Source organism: Apium graveolens, chromosome 11 (assembly GCF_009905375.1).
Source record: "Apium graveolens cultivar Ventura chromosome 11, ASM990537v1, whole genome shotgun sequence".
Classification (NCBI taxonomy): Eukaryota; Viridiplantae; Streptophyta; class Magnoliopsida; order Apiales; family Apiaceae; genus Apium; species Apium graveolens.
Window position 1 is genome coordinate 186,148,191 of NC_133657.1, and position 16,680 is coordinate 186,164,870.

General features: G+C 33.4%; 1 protein-coding gene across 2 annotated transcripts; it reads left to right on the forward strand.

Moving 5' to 3' along the window:
* The first annotated feature begins 7,011 nt into the window (after nt 1-7,011).
* On the forward strand, nt 7,012-16,145 carry LOC141698357 (mRNA cap guanine-N(7) methyltransferase 2). Of its 2 annotated transcripts, none has more exons than XM_074503047.1 (11): nt 7,012-7,211; nt 7,564-7,642; nt 7,747-7,841; nt 8,312-8,377; nt 8,493-8,602; nt 9,401-9,523; nt 9,612-9,704; nt 11,272-11,340; nt 11,543-11,631; nt 11,724-11,821; nt 15,086-15,722. In XM_074503047.1, the coding sequence occupies exons 1-11, from the start codon at nt 7,119-7,121 to the stop codon at nt 15,128-15,130; spliced, it is 960 nt and encodes a 319-aa protein (XP_074359148.1). In that variant the 5' UTR covers nt 7,012-7,118; the 3' UTR covers nt 15,131-15,722. The 2 variants fall into 2 exon arrangements, with proteins under 2 accessions (XP_074359148.1, XP_074359146.1); XM_074503045.1 differs by lacking the exon at nt 15,086-15,722 and adding an exon at nt 15,767-16,145 and having other exon boundaries at nt 7,015-7,211; nt 11,724-11,825.
* Nucleotides 16,146-16,680: the final 535 nt, after the last annotated feature.

The window sequence follows — 16,680 nt, forward strand, 5'->3', positions numbered from 1 at the left end:
CCTGACAGGTGTAACGTCTGGTCCACTTCTTAATAATTGTTGTCACGTGGGGTGTCTAAGTAAAAGAGATAAAAGATTTTCAAATCTTTTATTTACATTACTATTCTACTTACTCTCTCTCTCTCTCTCTCTTTTTCTTATTCTCTCATATTTTATGACGGTTTACTATACAGACATTTTATCCAACACTTTTCAGGCATTTTAAATTCTCACTCGTTTTCAATGGCACCCAAGGATATAATCTTTGATGGAGCAAAGTTCGTTCCCAACAACTATGCTGCCATTCTCACTAAGAGTGAAGCTCCTTCGAAACTTCATTTTATCCAGGATTTCTTATCTCATAGTGAAATTGGGTTCGCATTGACACAACCATCCAGTATATCTGGATCTCAAGTTCTGACATTCTGGCGTACTGGCCATTATGATGATGGTGGTAAGCATGGGACTCTAAGCGTCGCATTTACAACAAATGAGGTTGAGTATGTTGTTACTCCAGGAGCAGTTCGAAAAGCTCTACACCTACCTGAATTATGTCAATTCAGTTCTGCTGTGGAGGAGCCATTGCTACAACAAATGATGGCAAGTCTTGGATATGAACAGAGTTTGGCTAAGTTGGGTCAACTCAGACGCCCATATATTCGAAAAAAATGGAGCTTCTTCTTCGATTGCATCACCAAGACGTTTGCCAACAAATGCTCAAATTTTGATGCCATTCCTATTCTGACACAACAAATTGGGTATGCACTCATAAACCAGTCTTATTTTGATTATGCAAAGACTGTGTTATGTTTTATAGGAGATAGAATGAAAGAGGACAGGAATGTAGTTTACTTTGCTAGGTTCTGTCAGTTAATTTATAATTACTGTACAGAAGATGAACCAAAACTAGCAGGTGAACTCATAGAACCTTTTAGGTTAGCAAAAAGGGCTTTTACTGATCTTTTCATTGCTGACAACAAGAAGGGAGTTTTGAGACCTTTACAAATCCCTTTATCAGTAAAGCAAGCTCTTGTAAATGCTGATGCTGCTACATATTCATTGCTATATCCTGATGTCCAACCCACCAACACACAACAGCCACCAGAACCAACCATCACTCAATCACAGCAAACATAAACATCAGCACATACCACTCAACCATCAGCACCTACAGTGAAGCCTTCTTCTTCTAGAGCAAAGAGGACAAATACTGTACCTCAAACACAACAGAAAAGAAGGAGGATTATTCTGAGAGATGAATCAGAAGATGAGGCACAGGTTCACACATCAGAACCTGTTGCAAAAGTAGCTGAGAAGGTCTCTTCTCAGAATGTTCAAGAAACTGTGAATTCTAGGCCACTTAAAAGGCTTAGAAAGATAAATTCTGATGACAAAGCTCCCACCGTCTATCCACCTTTGAAGATATGGAAGAAACAAATAGCTAACAGGGACTCAGTTGAGTCAGATCCATAGGATGTGGAAGCAGCAGCTAAGGAAGGGGATCAGGAATCTCTGATCCCAAAGGAGCCAATTATGATTGAATCTCTTCCTTCTACACAACCAGAATTTGTTGAAGCCACTGAATCTACACCTCCACTGTCACCCATTCAAGCTGAAGAAACTGCTCAAGACGGAGTACCTACACCTCCCGTGTCTCCTATCATTGAACAAGTACATGCTGAAACTACAGGTACAAGTGATGAAATAGATATTCACAACTTGGTTGTGCCTGAAGTTCTGTACTTGGAAGCTCCACCTACCACTCAACAAACTCCACCAACAACACCAATTTTAGATGCTGATTTCAATGCAGATATTCCAACAACACCTCTTCCGAATCTAGATGATGAAGATCATATTTTAGGTGAGCATCAGAATTTGGATGTTGATCAGAACTTAGAGGATGATTTTGAAACCTCTATAGCCTCACATACTATCATTTTATTAGAGAAAGCTGATTCTACAGGCTCTGTAAGTTCTGATGCTGCAAATATTGATACTACTGGTGAAGCTGCTACAAATGCAAATGCTGATGCAGCTGGTCTTTCAGGACATGCACCTCAACAAGTTCTAGGCAAAGCTGATTTAATCAAGAACTTTGTTAGAGATGATGCACCAGTACCTTGGAGTGAAACTCCAAGAGGAAAAGAGTGGACCAAGGAATGGAACAAAGTTGATTTTGTTCCTACTGAAAAAATTCTTGCTGAGCACCTAGCCAAGGCTGATGAGATGCTGGTGAATGATGATTTCAAAGCACAGCTCAGAGTTACTGCATTGAGTACAAGGCACCTTCAAGGTCAACACTCAATAACTCAAGCCAAGGTGAACAAAATTCAAGAAACTCTGATTCAGCAAGACATGAATGTCAAATTGGAAAAGAACAGGTTTTTTAAGCCAGCCTTTGACCGCATTGGGTATATAGAAAAGACTCAAGAGAAGCAGCAAGCTCAAATATATGATATTTTGAAGAATCAAGCTGCTCAACAAGATCAACTCAATGAAATCCAAAACTCTGTGAAATTGCTTGTCTCTCTCCTTCTGCCTGATGATGCCAAAAAGGGGGAGAAAGTGATTAAGTCCAAATGCAAAACTGATCAACCACTGAAGGGTAAGGATGATGATAATGAAGACCAGGGAAACTCTGAAAGGGGTAGAGGTCATGGTCAAGGCAAAGGTTTTTCATCCAGGAAACCGGGAACTTCTACACAGAGATCAAATTCTGATGTTGATAGAAGAAAAAGTTCTGATAAGTAAGTTCTGACTAAGCCTGATGTTCTGATACAGGGTGAGAGTCAAGAATAACAGAAGTTTATGCAGACACTGAAGCTTAAGGGGAAGGAAACATCAGTCTACTATCAAGACCCCAAGTTACAGAAGCTGGATGAAGAAATTTCAAAAAGACTATTTCTCAAAGATAATCCAGGAATGGACTTTGAAAGTCTGAAGAAAGAAGAAGCCATACTTAAAGCAGAAAATGACAAATCCAAGTCTAAAGCTTCTATTACTGCAAAGAAACCTCCAAAGCCTAAGGGCATTGTGATTAAAGAGAAGACAAACTCTGAGGCAACCAAATCTGAATTCAAAGCCAAATCACAGGTGGAAGTTGATCCTAGATCCAAGGGTAAAGCAAAAATTGATGAACCTGTAAAGGTTTATATGCCAATTATGGATCTGGAAGTAAATTCTGATGAAGATACTAGTCTGATTTTGAAGAAGAAGAATATTCAAACAACCACTGACAGAACTCATGTTGTTCAAGATCAGGCATTAGTAAATTCTGATATTACAATGAAGCAAGCAACCTCTGACAGAGCTCGAGTTGGCTTGATATCAGAAGATAAAGAAAAGGAAATCTCTGACATTGCTCATGTTAAACCTTCAAATATTCTACTACCTGAGTTTACTAAAGCTCAACAATCTACTCAACTTTTGAAGACTACATCAAGTGGTTTTGAAGCAAGAGTTATTCGAGGAAAGGAAGCTAGAGACAAATCAGGATTGGGTAGTTCTAAAGAAAAGAGAGTAAATAATACTACCTCTGATCCAACTTCTTTGAGTGAACCAGGAGTGGGAACAACTCCTGAAAGATTGAATCAACTGGAGTCTGTACAAATGGTTTACCACTCTGTACTGAAAGAAGATATCATGCTATATTTCATGACAGATGGGAGGGTATTCCAGATTAGAAAGAATACTACTCCTTTGAAGTACTTTGAAGAATTGCAACATGTGTTATTTCTACTTCAAGTGAAAAACAGATCAACAGATGGTGCTGCTAGTTACTTAAAATCTGATATTGAAAGGCAGAAGAAACTTTACTCTGTAAAGTCTGACAGACCATACTATCCTAAGTACAGAGCTTACAATGGTGATATAGTTGAGATGAAGCCTAAAACCGCCAAAATAATCACTACATTTCTTGGTATTATGGGACTTGAATTCAATCTATAGTATGATAAAGCCTATGTCATCAGACTGGATCTGGATATAAGGAAAGCAAAAATAAATGATCTCAGGGATGCTATCTTCAAACAGGTGAAGATACAGTTGAACTTAAAAATGCAAAATGAGGATGCAGAATGAACTTGAATATGCTGAGAGAAGTCTGTTGAAGAACTATCCCAGAACAACTCCTGATATTAAAGAGATTACACACTGAAGCCAAGTCAAGAACTACAGCTGATAAATTTTGAAGAATATACAGGTTAAAGCTGATATTAGACTTTAAGGATGGTAAAAGCTATAAGGATTGTGAGTTGTAGTTACTTAGTTAAATTCTCATATGCATTTGTACTTGATGTTTTTGACATCATCAAATATCTATTGAACTTGTATATTATGCTAATTTACAAGTTGAGGGAGATTGTTAGATATATTTGTGATGTCATGTCTAATGATGATTTATGTTTAGTTTTCAGATCATAACTAACAGGACAAATCAGGACTTAACTGGAAATCAGTACTTATACTGAAGTCAAAATTTAAGATATCAAAACTTAAGTTATCAGAACTTAAGTTATCAGAAGATATTTATCAGGAGATAATATGAGGACTTAAGAAGACTTTCAGATAAGGAAGGCGGCTGATTGAAGGAAAGAAGATTAAGGCAAACACAAGAAGAGATATGCATGGAGAAGAATTCTATGAATAATAGAATACTTGGAGGAAAAGATAACTAGTTGATATATTTTAGGATGCAAACTTATGTTCGATATCAATTAGAAGTTTATCTTGTAACTGTGTGTCTATATAAACACAACATAGGGTTTACACTATAAGTGTTATCTTAATCGAGAATATTATTCATTGTAACCCTAGCAGCTCTCGTGATATTTGTTTATCACTGAGAGAGAACGATTCCATTGTAATACTGTTTTATTAATAAGATTATTTTGTGTTTCATACGTGTGTTCTTAATTCGATTTGAATGTAGCATACACTGTATTCAACCCCCTTCTACAGTGTGTGTGACCTAACACACCCTTCCCGAGGTCGGGTGTTGTATGCTCAGGGGAATCATGATTTGTTTAAAAGCCTCTCCGAGGCTTTTATCCTTTTTGGGTCATTTGAAAAAGTGTGAGCCTTTTAATATGCATCATGGATTATTAAGACATTAAGATATAAATAAATACTATATTGTATTGTCTTGAAGAAAATATAACATATACATAATATATATCCAAATTTATGTGATACTTCTCCAAACATATTCCAATTAAAATTGAACTTTCAGTTAAGTCATAATTTACTTACCATTGATGTAAAACCCACTTATATCGCCCGCAAGGGTTGCCTCACTTGGTTAAATAGAGGATAACTATCCTCTTGGTCACAGTTTCGAATCCCACAGGAGGAGAATTTATGATTATGCCTCCTGAGTCAGAATCTATCGCTTTAATGCGGTTTACCTTGGTTCACGTGGTTTGCAGGCTATTGCGTGAGCCCGTAGGTTTTACCCAGTGCGCACCCGAAGGGTAGCGGCTGCAGGTTACCTACGATAAACCCCCCACTTATATCCTCCCATACCAAAAATTAAAAAAATATTTTATTTAGACCCAAAATTTTAATAAAGATTTTATACTTATTTGAGCCTTTAACCCTTTACTTTGTATAAGGGAAAAGACCTCGGTCCAGATTCTAATTTTAACCAATACAATGCTTCTCTGCGTTGTAAAAACATTAAAATCTCCTACTTTGAAATTATAAATTGCCTCTATTGAATATGAACAAAAGAACATGTTTCCAATGATAAAATTTAAACTAAGTGAAATGTATATTGAGTGCACGATCACGCCTATCTCAACCTATGAGTAGAAATTCTGGATATTGCGTGAGCCCGTAGGTTTTACCTAGTGCGCACCCGAAGGGTAGCAGCTGCGGGCTACCTACGATAAAACCCCCCACTTATATCCTCCCATACCAAAAATTAAAAAAATATTTTATTTAGACCCAAAATTTTAATAAAGATTTTTATACTTATTCGAGCCTTTAACCCTTTACTTTGTATAAAGGAAAAGACCTCGGTCCAGATTCTAATTTTAACCAATACAATACTTCTCTGCGTTGTAAAAACATTAAAATCTTCTACTTTGAAATTATAAATTGCCTTTATTGAATATGAACACAAGAACATGTTTCCGTGAATAAAATTTAAACTAAGTGAAATGTATATTGAGTGCACGATCATGCCTATCTCAACCTATGAGTATAAATTCTGGATCATGGGTCGAGTTCGTGTCAAATTTAAATATATTAGACTTTTTTAGTCTAACCTGATCCCGAATCGAAACGGGTACAAAAATTGTGACACGAATCCAACTTGACAAGTTGATAGACACTCGAATTACATGAAACTGACCTGTTTGACGCGAATTAAACGGGTACATGACTCAAAATAAATAAAAATGACCCGAAATTTAGAATAAATTAATAAAAATAAAGTTAACATGTTTTAATTTGCAACATTCTCATAATAATAAAATGTTATCCAAATTTATCATAGATATAAGAAATGTAACAAAACACAATGTTATAAAAAAATTATAAAATATAATCAGACATGTACATATAATATATATTTTATTATTTAAATAAATAGGTCATGTTCGAGTATTTCGGGTCAAGCCAAAAATGATCTGATTTTTTCGGATAAAATTTTACCCAGCCGATAGTAAAAAATTCGACCCTATTTCATATTTTTTTGAGTCGATTTTAGGTTGTGTATCATATTGTCGGATTTGATCACCCAAATCTCAAACTATAGAATACATGTCACTGCTAATTGCTTTGCTGGGCACGAAATAAGTAAATTATATATCCTTGCACACCCTTATGATTGCAAACGGATTTTTTTATGAAAAACACAAATTAAACTGTGATTCATTTTTTTTTTTTAAATTCAATAAAATTTTTATTTTTTTTACATTTATTGAAACCCGAACACAAAATTACGTTTTTAAATAATATAAAACGGGTATCAAATTTTTAATTTTTTTATTAAATTGTGGCGGGCCGATATTACTTTCCAGTTCCACTCAGTAATTGGGCTGGAAAGGACCGCCCTGAAAATCTGATATATTCACAGACGAAACAGTGGGGGGTTTTAGGCTAGGGGAGTGCTGACTAGTGGAATAATTCCGATGACTCAGAAACAGTCTGAGTCCTCTCACCACCGTTTGTTTCAGCTCGTTAAAACTGCTCTTATCAACATCTTCGTCTCTCCCTACGCTACTGTAAATATCTCTCTCGCGCTCTCTCTCTCTCTCTCTCTCTCTCTCTCTCTCTCTCTCTCCTCTCTCTCTCTCTCTCTCTCTCTCTCTCTCTCTCTCTCTCTCTCTCTCTCTCTCTCTCTCTCTCTCTCTCTCTCTCTCCCTCGCTCCCTCCCTCTCTCCCTCCCTCCCTCATCTCTCTCTCTCCCCCTCCCTCTCTCTCTCTCTCCCTCCTTTCTCGTATCTCTCTCTTCTCTCTCTCTCTCGTATCTCTCTTCTCTCTCTCTCTTATCTCTCTTCTCTCTCTCTCTCTCTTATCTCTCTCGCTCTCGTATTTCTCTCTGTTATTAATAGATAGAAAATGTTGTGTATGTAGGTATGTGATTTGTATTGTGGAAGAGTAGCTGATGAAGACAAGTGGGATGAAGCCCTAATTGGTCATTACATTGGCATCGGTATTCAAATTCTACACAATTAATTAATTAATTCTACTGTGTTTTTCTCATTTTTTTAATTGTTCAGATTTTTTTCGTAATGTGAAATGTTGATGTTGATATAGACGTGGACTCATCGGAGGTTAACGAAATTCGACAAGACTGGGAGAACAAGGGCAAGAGTTACACTTTTCAGTTCTTCGACCTTGATCCCTCTGTTGTTAGTCCCTCTATCTTCTCTTCACATTTATATGCTTTAGTTTTGTAAATGTGTATAAATTGTGTATTTGCGTTGTCAGTCCCTTTATCGCTTTACATTTATATATTTGATTTCGTAAATATGTGTAATTGTGTATCTTATATATGTATTATTGTTAATTTTTATATTCCTCATACTTCACTTGAGTTTACACTGCTTTTTTCTTCCTTCCACTCTCGCTCCTCATCGTACTGGCTTTCGAGAGTTCTGTCAGTTTAGAATGCCTATATCTTATTGGTCGAATATTAAGTGGGTACGAATGTAGGGAAGCAGGGTATATGTGGATACTATTTTCGTAACAGATTCCCTTTTTAATGGCGCTTCTTTTGAATTATTTGTCTATCAAGAGGAAGAAAAAGGTCACCCTGTGAATAAAATTACTGAGAAGATATTTTTATGAAGTTTTATTCTTAATACGAGATCTCCTGCAGGAAAAAGTTGAATTAGGCTTGGAGGACAATATGGCAGACGTGGTTTGCTGCATGCAACATCTGCAGGTTGAGACTTCTTGATTCATAATTTAGGGTTTCTTTGCTTACACAGGTGACAGGTTCATTATTAAACTTTATTTCTGTCAAAATCACTAAGTGGAACTTCTTTGCCTTCCTGCAGTTTTGTTTTGACAATGAGGAGAGAGTCAGAACACTTCTACATAACGTGGCGGCCTTACTAAAGCCAGGAGGTTACTTTTTTGGTATTACTCCTGATTCATCTACTATATGGTATGTCCTGTCAGTTGTCACTACTTGTTTATCTTTTACTGTAAACTCGTCATCCTTTATTAAACCATTAAACACTATAATCTCGAGAAGAAAATGTGCATCATAATATTGCATGACTTCATCACTCTGGAAACGGTATGTAAATATTTAGCTAGAAAAAATATATTGATGCAAATTTGTTTATAATAAAAAATTTAGCATAAGCCAGCATGTGAAGTTATATCAAGTTCAGGTGCCATAAAAACTTGTTAGTCCAACCTAGCCGATTGATGACCTGAACTCTTATGAATTAGCTTCAATTTATAAAACATTTAGGTCCATGTACCCGAACATTTATAATTAATATATAAATAGACTAAGTGGATCAAGTATATTTTGAAATAAAACATACAACCTACTTAAGTTTGGAAGAGTCTGAATAAACTGAAGTGAATTGATCCAAATTCATTTCAAAATCGTCTGGGTTCAGCGTTTAAATCAAATAATAGCTCTAAACATATTTTTACAACCAGGTTGACACTCGGTCTTTCAACACAACATCTGACAAAAAATTTTAAGTTCTTAATCTTAAATATGCATTCCTCTAAGTATCTAACTTTTGCAGTTCGAAACAGGTATCCAAAAGGCAACAGTAGGTTTTATAAGTGTGTTAACGGTATCAAAGTCGTAAACACTAATTGGCCCAAAAATGTAGCCCAATAGGAAATTCAAAAAATTACTAACTAATGTCTAATGATCCCCTAAACATTTGTAGTCACCTTTTGGTTCATTAATTTATGTCCAATTGTGCTATTGCAGGGCAAAGTACCAGAAAAATGTGGAAGCATACCATAACAAAAGCAGCGGTATGAAGCCCAGTATTGTTCCCAACTGCATCAGAACTGAGAACTACATGATCACTTTCGAAGTCGAGGAGGAAAAGTATACGAGTTTGTTAACATGATTGATTATGGATATCTCTCACTTTTTCCCTTATATGTCTGAATTGTATGTGCAATCATTTTCACAGGTTTCCTTTTTTTGGGAAAAAGTACCAGTTCAAATTTGCAAATGACACCTCTGCTGAAAACCACTGTTTGGTTCATTTCCCAAGCTTGATAAGGTGATTTTTCTTTTTGAGTAACTGTAGTACTTTATACATGATCCGTGAAATTAACCAAGTGTAACTATTCAATTTTAACCTAGATTCTATCTTGGTGGAATTTTAACCTCTATCTTTTTAAAATTTGTAATACTTTTTTTCTTCATATTTTACTGTTATTAATGCAAATGTAGACTGTTTACTTTATATTTCTATTGTACTATTTGGTAATTGGAATCTTGACTGATGTTTAGTTGTTTCACTGATGCTTTTCTCATTCTCATTAAAGTTCTCAGCAGACCACCATTTGCTTCATTCTAACCCTGATCCGTAGAGTTCATAAATATTTTCTCTGAACTTTTCTCTGAACTTTTTAAAGGATGCTACACCCTTTGGATTGTTCCCTACTTGTTTTCTTAGGCATACAAACTGAACATAGTATCAGAATTCGCTACATAATTCATCATATAAACTTATTGGAAGACAGATGGTAATTAGGCTTGCTCCATTGTAGTTGTAATTCTTTGAATATCTCCGTGTTACTCTTTGACTTGTGTGTTCTTCCACTTAATACTCTTTCCTGGTTTAACGACTTCAATAGTGAAAATGGTACTACTATAATTTGATTAATTAATATTTTCTCTCAGTCCTAACATAATGGAGACAATGTATTTGCAACCTCGATAATTTGATAATATTTCCCGCTTGCACGGGTATTCATTTATCGAGGTTAATTTTTGTAATCTTAAATTGTTTACTGGAAATCCTTTATTTCAGATGAATCTTTGGGAGGAACATTTTGAACTGGATCCTTTATTTCAGGTTATCAACTATGCATCGTAACAGAACATTGATAGTACTATAGTTCAGTATTTAAAAAAACAGCAGTATATATATATATATTTTATTTTTTCATGAAGTAACAAAGTCTGTCAATTCTGCTGGAATGTAAATTAGGATAGAAGCTAAAGCAAGCCTAGAGATATAAATACAGTAGAATACAGATGCCGCATGTGATATAAGACTTTGAAGGCATTAAGTATGCATTGTTGCGGAGTTTGCAGGAAAACGGTGCATCTGAGATGTGATGCTTGATCCTGCTTTTGTTTGTTCATCGTTTCTTTATCGAGCTAACTAAAATGTGTATTTGGGTGATTGCATGTAGGCTGAAGATTTTAGAAGATTTAAGTCCATATAAAAATGTTTGTAGTTTGTATAGGAAAAGCAAACAACAAAGGAAGAAGTATAGATGTGCAACTAGTGGTAGAAGAAGAAATGGATGAAGATTTGGAAAAGAAACTTTGCTTTTTTACTTGACTCTACTATTAGCTAATCAGCCCTTGCCAAGTGTCTAAAGACCTGCTGCTGGCATGATGTTTCAAAATTTCTGTTGCCTAAAATCTCTGTTATAATGTTGAGAATTATTTTCTTTTTTCTCTCTGATATTGGTTCCAAAAAGAATGTAAAATAAATGATGCAGCAGAAGGTGATAAAAGTGTGTGAGAAGTCATATATGTATAAATATTTTCCCATGCTCATTCGGACTGTTCACAGGTTCTTAATACTTAACGATTTTGTGCAATCATAGGTTGGCCAGGGAAGCAGGTCTGGAGTATGTGGAGATACAGAATCTGACAGAGTTTTATGATGATAACAGGTTATTTATTTTTTCTTTAAATGGATGTATCCTGATTTTCAATTCTCTTCAGTTGTATCTATTTAGCCTTTCAGGCTGAATTTGTTGTTTTTAGGTTTCAGGCCTATGTCACGGAAGTTACAAGATTTTGCATAAGAATGTTGATATTATATTTTCATTCAAGCAAGGCTGACTCCTTTACAAATCTATTTCGCTCCCAAAGAGCACAATTTGCAGGTATGCTGCTTGATGGTGGTCATAATCTTGTTGATTCTCGGGGAAGACTTCTAGCAAGATCTTATGATATTTTAGGTAGAAAATAATATTTTATTGCCCTTTTTTTGTGGCATATTCTCTAGGCTTCTCTCATGCTGGTTACATTCATTGAGTATCTCCTTTTGCAGGTCTATACACCACATTTATATTCCAAAAGCCCGACCCAGATATTGCCCCTCCACTCATGACCCCGTTGCTGAACGATACAAACCAAAACCTCGATGAGGCAAGTTTTTATAGTAGTAGGAAATATATGTAAAAGTCAACCTAGTTTCTTAGAGAAGCCTATCTTCAGCACTTAATCAGTAAATTCACTTAAAAAGACATGACAAAATATGGGTTAATGTTTAACAAGCAAGATGAGTACTTACTAGATGTTATTAACCCTGTTTACAAGACAGACCCTGCACTTCAAATATTTTGCGTTGAGCGGGCTGAACTAAACTGTTCATTATTTTTTTGGCGAATGGCGATACTTTCTGAATTTTACTTTTAGCAAATCTATGCTATATTATTAAAGCCGAAACATTAAATGTTCTGTTCCTGGCTTTATTACTTAACTAGCATAATAACCCGTGCGAGGCACGGGTCATTTTCTAGAATTTTTTTATGAATCATGCAATTATAATGTTCTCAATTGGTTTCTTATTTGTAAATGTTGTATAATGTCTAACGTATATCAAATACAAGTTGATTATTTATCAATGTGTATTATTTTCATAAAAGACAATACCAAATTTTACAACATTTCAAATATAACTCATTATGCAATATATATATATGTATATATATATTCTTGTTTGTATTGTATAATTTGTATTTAATGAATGAATATAAATAGGGTAGTCAGTGTACGTTTAAAAGAAAACGATTATACTTAATCTTAATCTATAGAATGCCGTTAGTATGTTTATAAATAAAAAGTTAATAAATAACATATATGTTGAATACAGAGTTAACCAAAAATTTTGAATTTTATTTACATAAACTATATGTACTGGTCTATATTTTTACTGAGTTCACTACTATTTTACAATTAACTTACTCAATTTAAGAAGATAAAAAATACATAATTGAAGTCAGGATGACTTGCAATCATTATATACAATAATGTAAAATTTAAACTATTGTTAATTTTAAAGTTGATTTTAATGAAAAATGTTAGTTTTTGAAATTCAACGTATGTATGCATGAAAAAATGTTAGTTTTTTATATTTACACTACGGTTACCAAAGTAACATTAAGTTATATGTGTGTGTCAGCATGTAAATTGTCGCATCTTACATTTCTTAGTAAATTACGATTGTTTCAATTATTTATATGCTAAATATCTGATTTATGTACATGTATAATTACTATTAACATCTAGTGAGATAAATGATTACTTGAATAACATGCATTTATAATTATTCAAAAATTAAAATTATGTAATAAATAAATTACAATAATTTATATAAGGTATTCATATTATTACTGACAAACAATCTATATCTAGTTTTTACGCAACTGAGTATCAATCATGGTTGTAACATAAAAATAAATTATATATTATAAAGACTTATTATTGATATTCATGATTTTTTTCAAGGATTCGAAGGAAAAATTATAATTATATCGTTATTTAAACCGTTTTAAGTTCCTTCATTACTACTCTAATATTTTTTCATATAATAATTTGATAATATTGTACACTATTCTCCTAAACTAAATATTTTTCAATTTGATAAAGTGTTATAAATATCAGTTGAACTGGTTAATTCATTCGGATTATTGAACAATATATATTTTTTAAATAGTATAAAATGCATTGAATCAAATGTTACAATATAGCATAGATATAACTTTTATTTGAATAATTCAAAATATAAAAATAATCCAAAATATTTGTACAATATTATCTTGATCAATGAATATTATTTATCTAGAAGAATTTTTTTTAAAAAGCTAGTTTTTTAAAGTGAAAAATGAAAAATAAATCGATTTAATATATCATTGTAGTTTTAAAAAATCTTGTGAGATCTCATATCAAATTTCGAATATTTTTAAAATCGGGACAAGTCCCAAAAATAATAATGCGCTACTAGTGAAGTTAGTAATTTTAATATAAATAATCAATTGACTTGATCTTATAAACACCTCAAATACATTAATTTATATTAATATAAGATATTAAAACATTTCACATTATTGGTAAGATATTCTCGTCGAACTTGTAATTTAAATTTACTAAAGGTAGAATGTGACGATGTTTTTCGGCCGGGTCATGTAGTCAAATTTCGAGTATTTTTTGAAGAATTGGCCAAGTTCTGATTTCAAATTCGAAATAAAATAAAATGCTTTGACTCATTATAATTCGAACTCATCTAAATATGTAATACCATTATAGATTATTTATATATTTGCGATTCTATTTTCAATATTTTCTTTAAACATAAAAGTTATATATGTACATTTTAATTACTTTTTATAATAATAAAATATGTTAAAAATATATACGATACATTTTCAAACTAAAAAAAAAGATTAATAAATAAGATAATAATTCATTTATGTACTATGTCTAATTCTGTATCCGGAATTTAATTCTTTAAAATTGACTGTACAAATATTTAAGTAACTATTATTTTTTTGCAAAATTCAAGTAAATATCTTTAAAGTTAAATAAAATTTCATTTAGCTTTAGCACACTTACATATTATGTGTATGATAAAAAACACATGTGATAGTGATAGTATGGTGTAGTGGTATGAGGTTGTATAGGTTAATGAAATATCTCGAGTTCGATTCCCACAAAGCACATCTTTTATATAAAAATTAAAAACATGGGTAGTTTAGTCTTTTCAATGAGACTTTTTAATCTCACTAATTATCTCCTTGTTCTCCTATTATATATAGAAGAGATTTTTGCTACTTGTGCCCAAAATAAAATATAACACATCTTTAAAGCCAACTGATTTTAATTTTTTACAGATTTTTCCTAATTTAAAATCTATAATAACTGACCTATTCTGATTGAAACACATATAATTATGTAATTTTTTTTAACATTTAACTATTTTAAATTCTGTTTTAACATATTTAATTATCGTAAAAATTTAATACAAACAGTATTAAAATTAAATGTGCATTGCACGGGTTATAAGCTTGTAGCCTTGTACTCTAACTAATTAAGTTGGCAGAACTTTAAAAGTTATAGTCGGCCAAACTGGTGACATGTTCGTAGAAAAAGTTTGTCTTCCTTTCCGGAACATTAAACCTGAGTTGGCTTCTGATCACTATGTTTGTTATGAATTGATGCACTCTATCATTTTGCTTTTCTGTTAATCAATATTTTCACAGCTGGAAATTTTTCTTTTGAATCTTTGTTACTTTAATTTCATTGGTATCATTCACTTGTTTAAATTCATTAAGTTAAACAATATACAATCTCCATATATTATCGGTGGAAGTTGCATCACCCTAAAAGATCAATGTCAACATGGGAAAACAGAGGTCCAAAGTGGGGAACGTTCAATGGGGCCGCACTTTTTGCTGAACCCAGTAAGAACACAAAACAGCATGTCTTGAGGGATACCACAGCAGATATGGAGCTTATAAACAGAGCATGTTAAAGGAAATCCACAACTGATATGAAACTACCCTGTTTAGAAGTACTTGATTTATGGCCCTCTGCACAGTAAAATTACTGCTGTTGCATGGATAGCCTATTAAACATGGCAGTGTTATGGACATTGAACCAAAGTTTTACATTGTAACTCTGTGACTTTTATTGAATGGAATCATTACAATGCAGTGAAACTCTCATCAATGTGGGCAACTTACATTAAAACCTCGATAAACTATACTCAGTTGGAAAATAACCTCAATAATAATGCATATTGCAGGTTGCGGTTGTAATGGATATAATGATTTTATTACCTCAATTAGTTAGTAACCACCATTACTTGATGAAATTCTTTGGTTGTGGGGGTATTATATAGAGTGGTTTTACTGTTTTTTTACCGTATTCTTAACTGCCTAGGTGCAATTTTTTCTTCTGGTGTTTATGAAGAGACTGGCAGCCATCTATATTTAGACTAGCTCCAATTCTTTCTTCAGATGTTTGCAGGGAGACTGGCAGGCAACTATATTTAGACCAGCTTTAATTCTTTCTTCTTGTGTTTGCAGGGAGAGTGGCAGACCACTATATTTAGAGAAGAAGATATTTATTTACAACCAGAGACAACAGTTTCACTGGGAAAGATAACCGAACAAAAGGGAATACTAGGTCCTGGCCCTCCAGAATTACGTTTTTCAGAAGCTCTATAAATTCGACTAGGAAGACAAAGCAAAACTTGGAGGATTGTTTTCTTTTATTTGATGTAAAACATCTTGTTTATCATTTTTAAAACAAGATGCTAAATTATTGTATCATTCATTTGTTGTAATATACCACGTATCACGTAAGTTGTAAATATATCTTTAGGGGTTGTAAACATATTCTTTGTGAGAACTACAATACGTTACACGGTATAATAGTTTCAGCTATGAATGCAGACAAGTCCTCTACATTTATAAATGTTGCAATCGTTTAAGACTACAGTAAACTGAGAACCATTTTGGTACATATACCATTTCACCTTTTTTCTCTTGCCTCTTCTGAAACTTCTTCTATATACTTTCGTCAAATTATTTTATCGCAGTGGCATCCCCTTATTTTCATAAGAAAATTTGGTTGCTTCTGATAGAGAGTTATGCTGCTTAAATGAATAGAGACATCCCTATTACTTGTACTAATTACCCCTTCGCTTTGGGGTCGTATGAACTTCTATTTGTTTCTAAAAGTGCTCGGATATTCTTTATATTTTCCCTTTTAAGCTATTACAATTTTTTCCTCTATGCCAATATTCTTTACAAGTAGATCTGCAACACCAAAAATCTAATAGCATAACCAGCATTACGTTCTACCGTGAATTACTAGTCCGCTAGTCATACCTTTTGCTGAAACCCGTATAAATGGGCAGGCAGCAAATTATTAACACAGTTCACAAACGAAAAAAAAAGTCTAAACAACTTCCAGCTTCACAATTACCTGCAAAACCACAT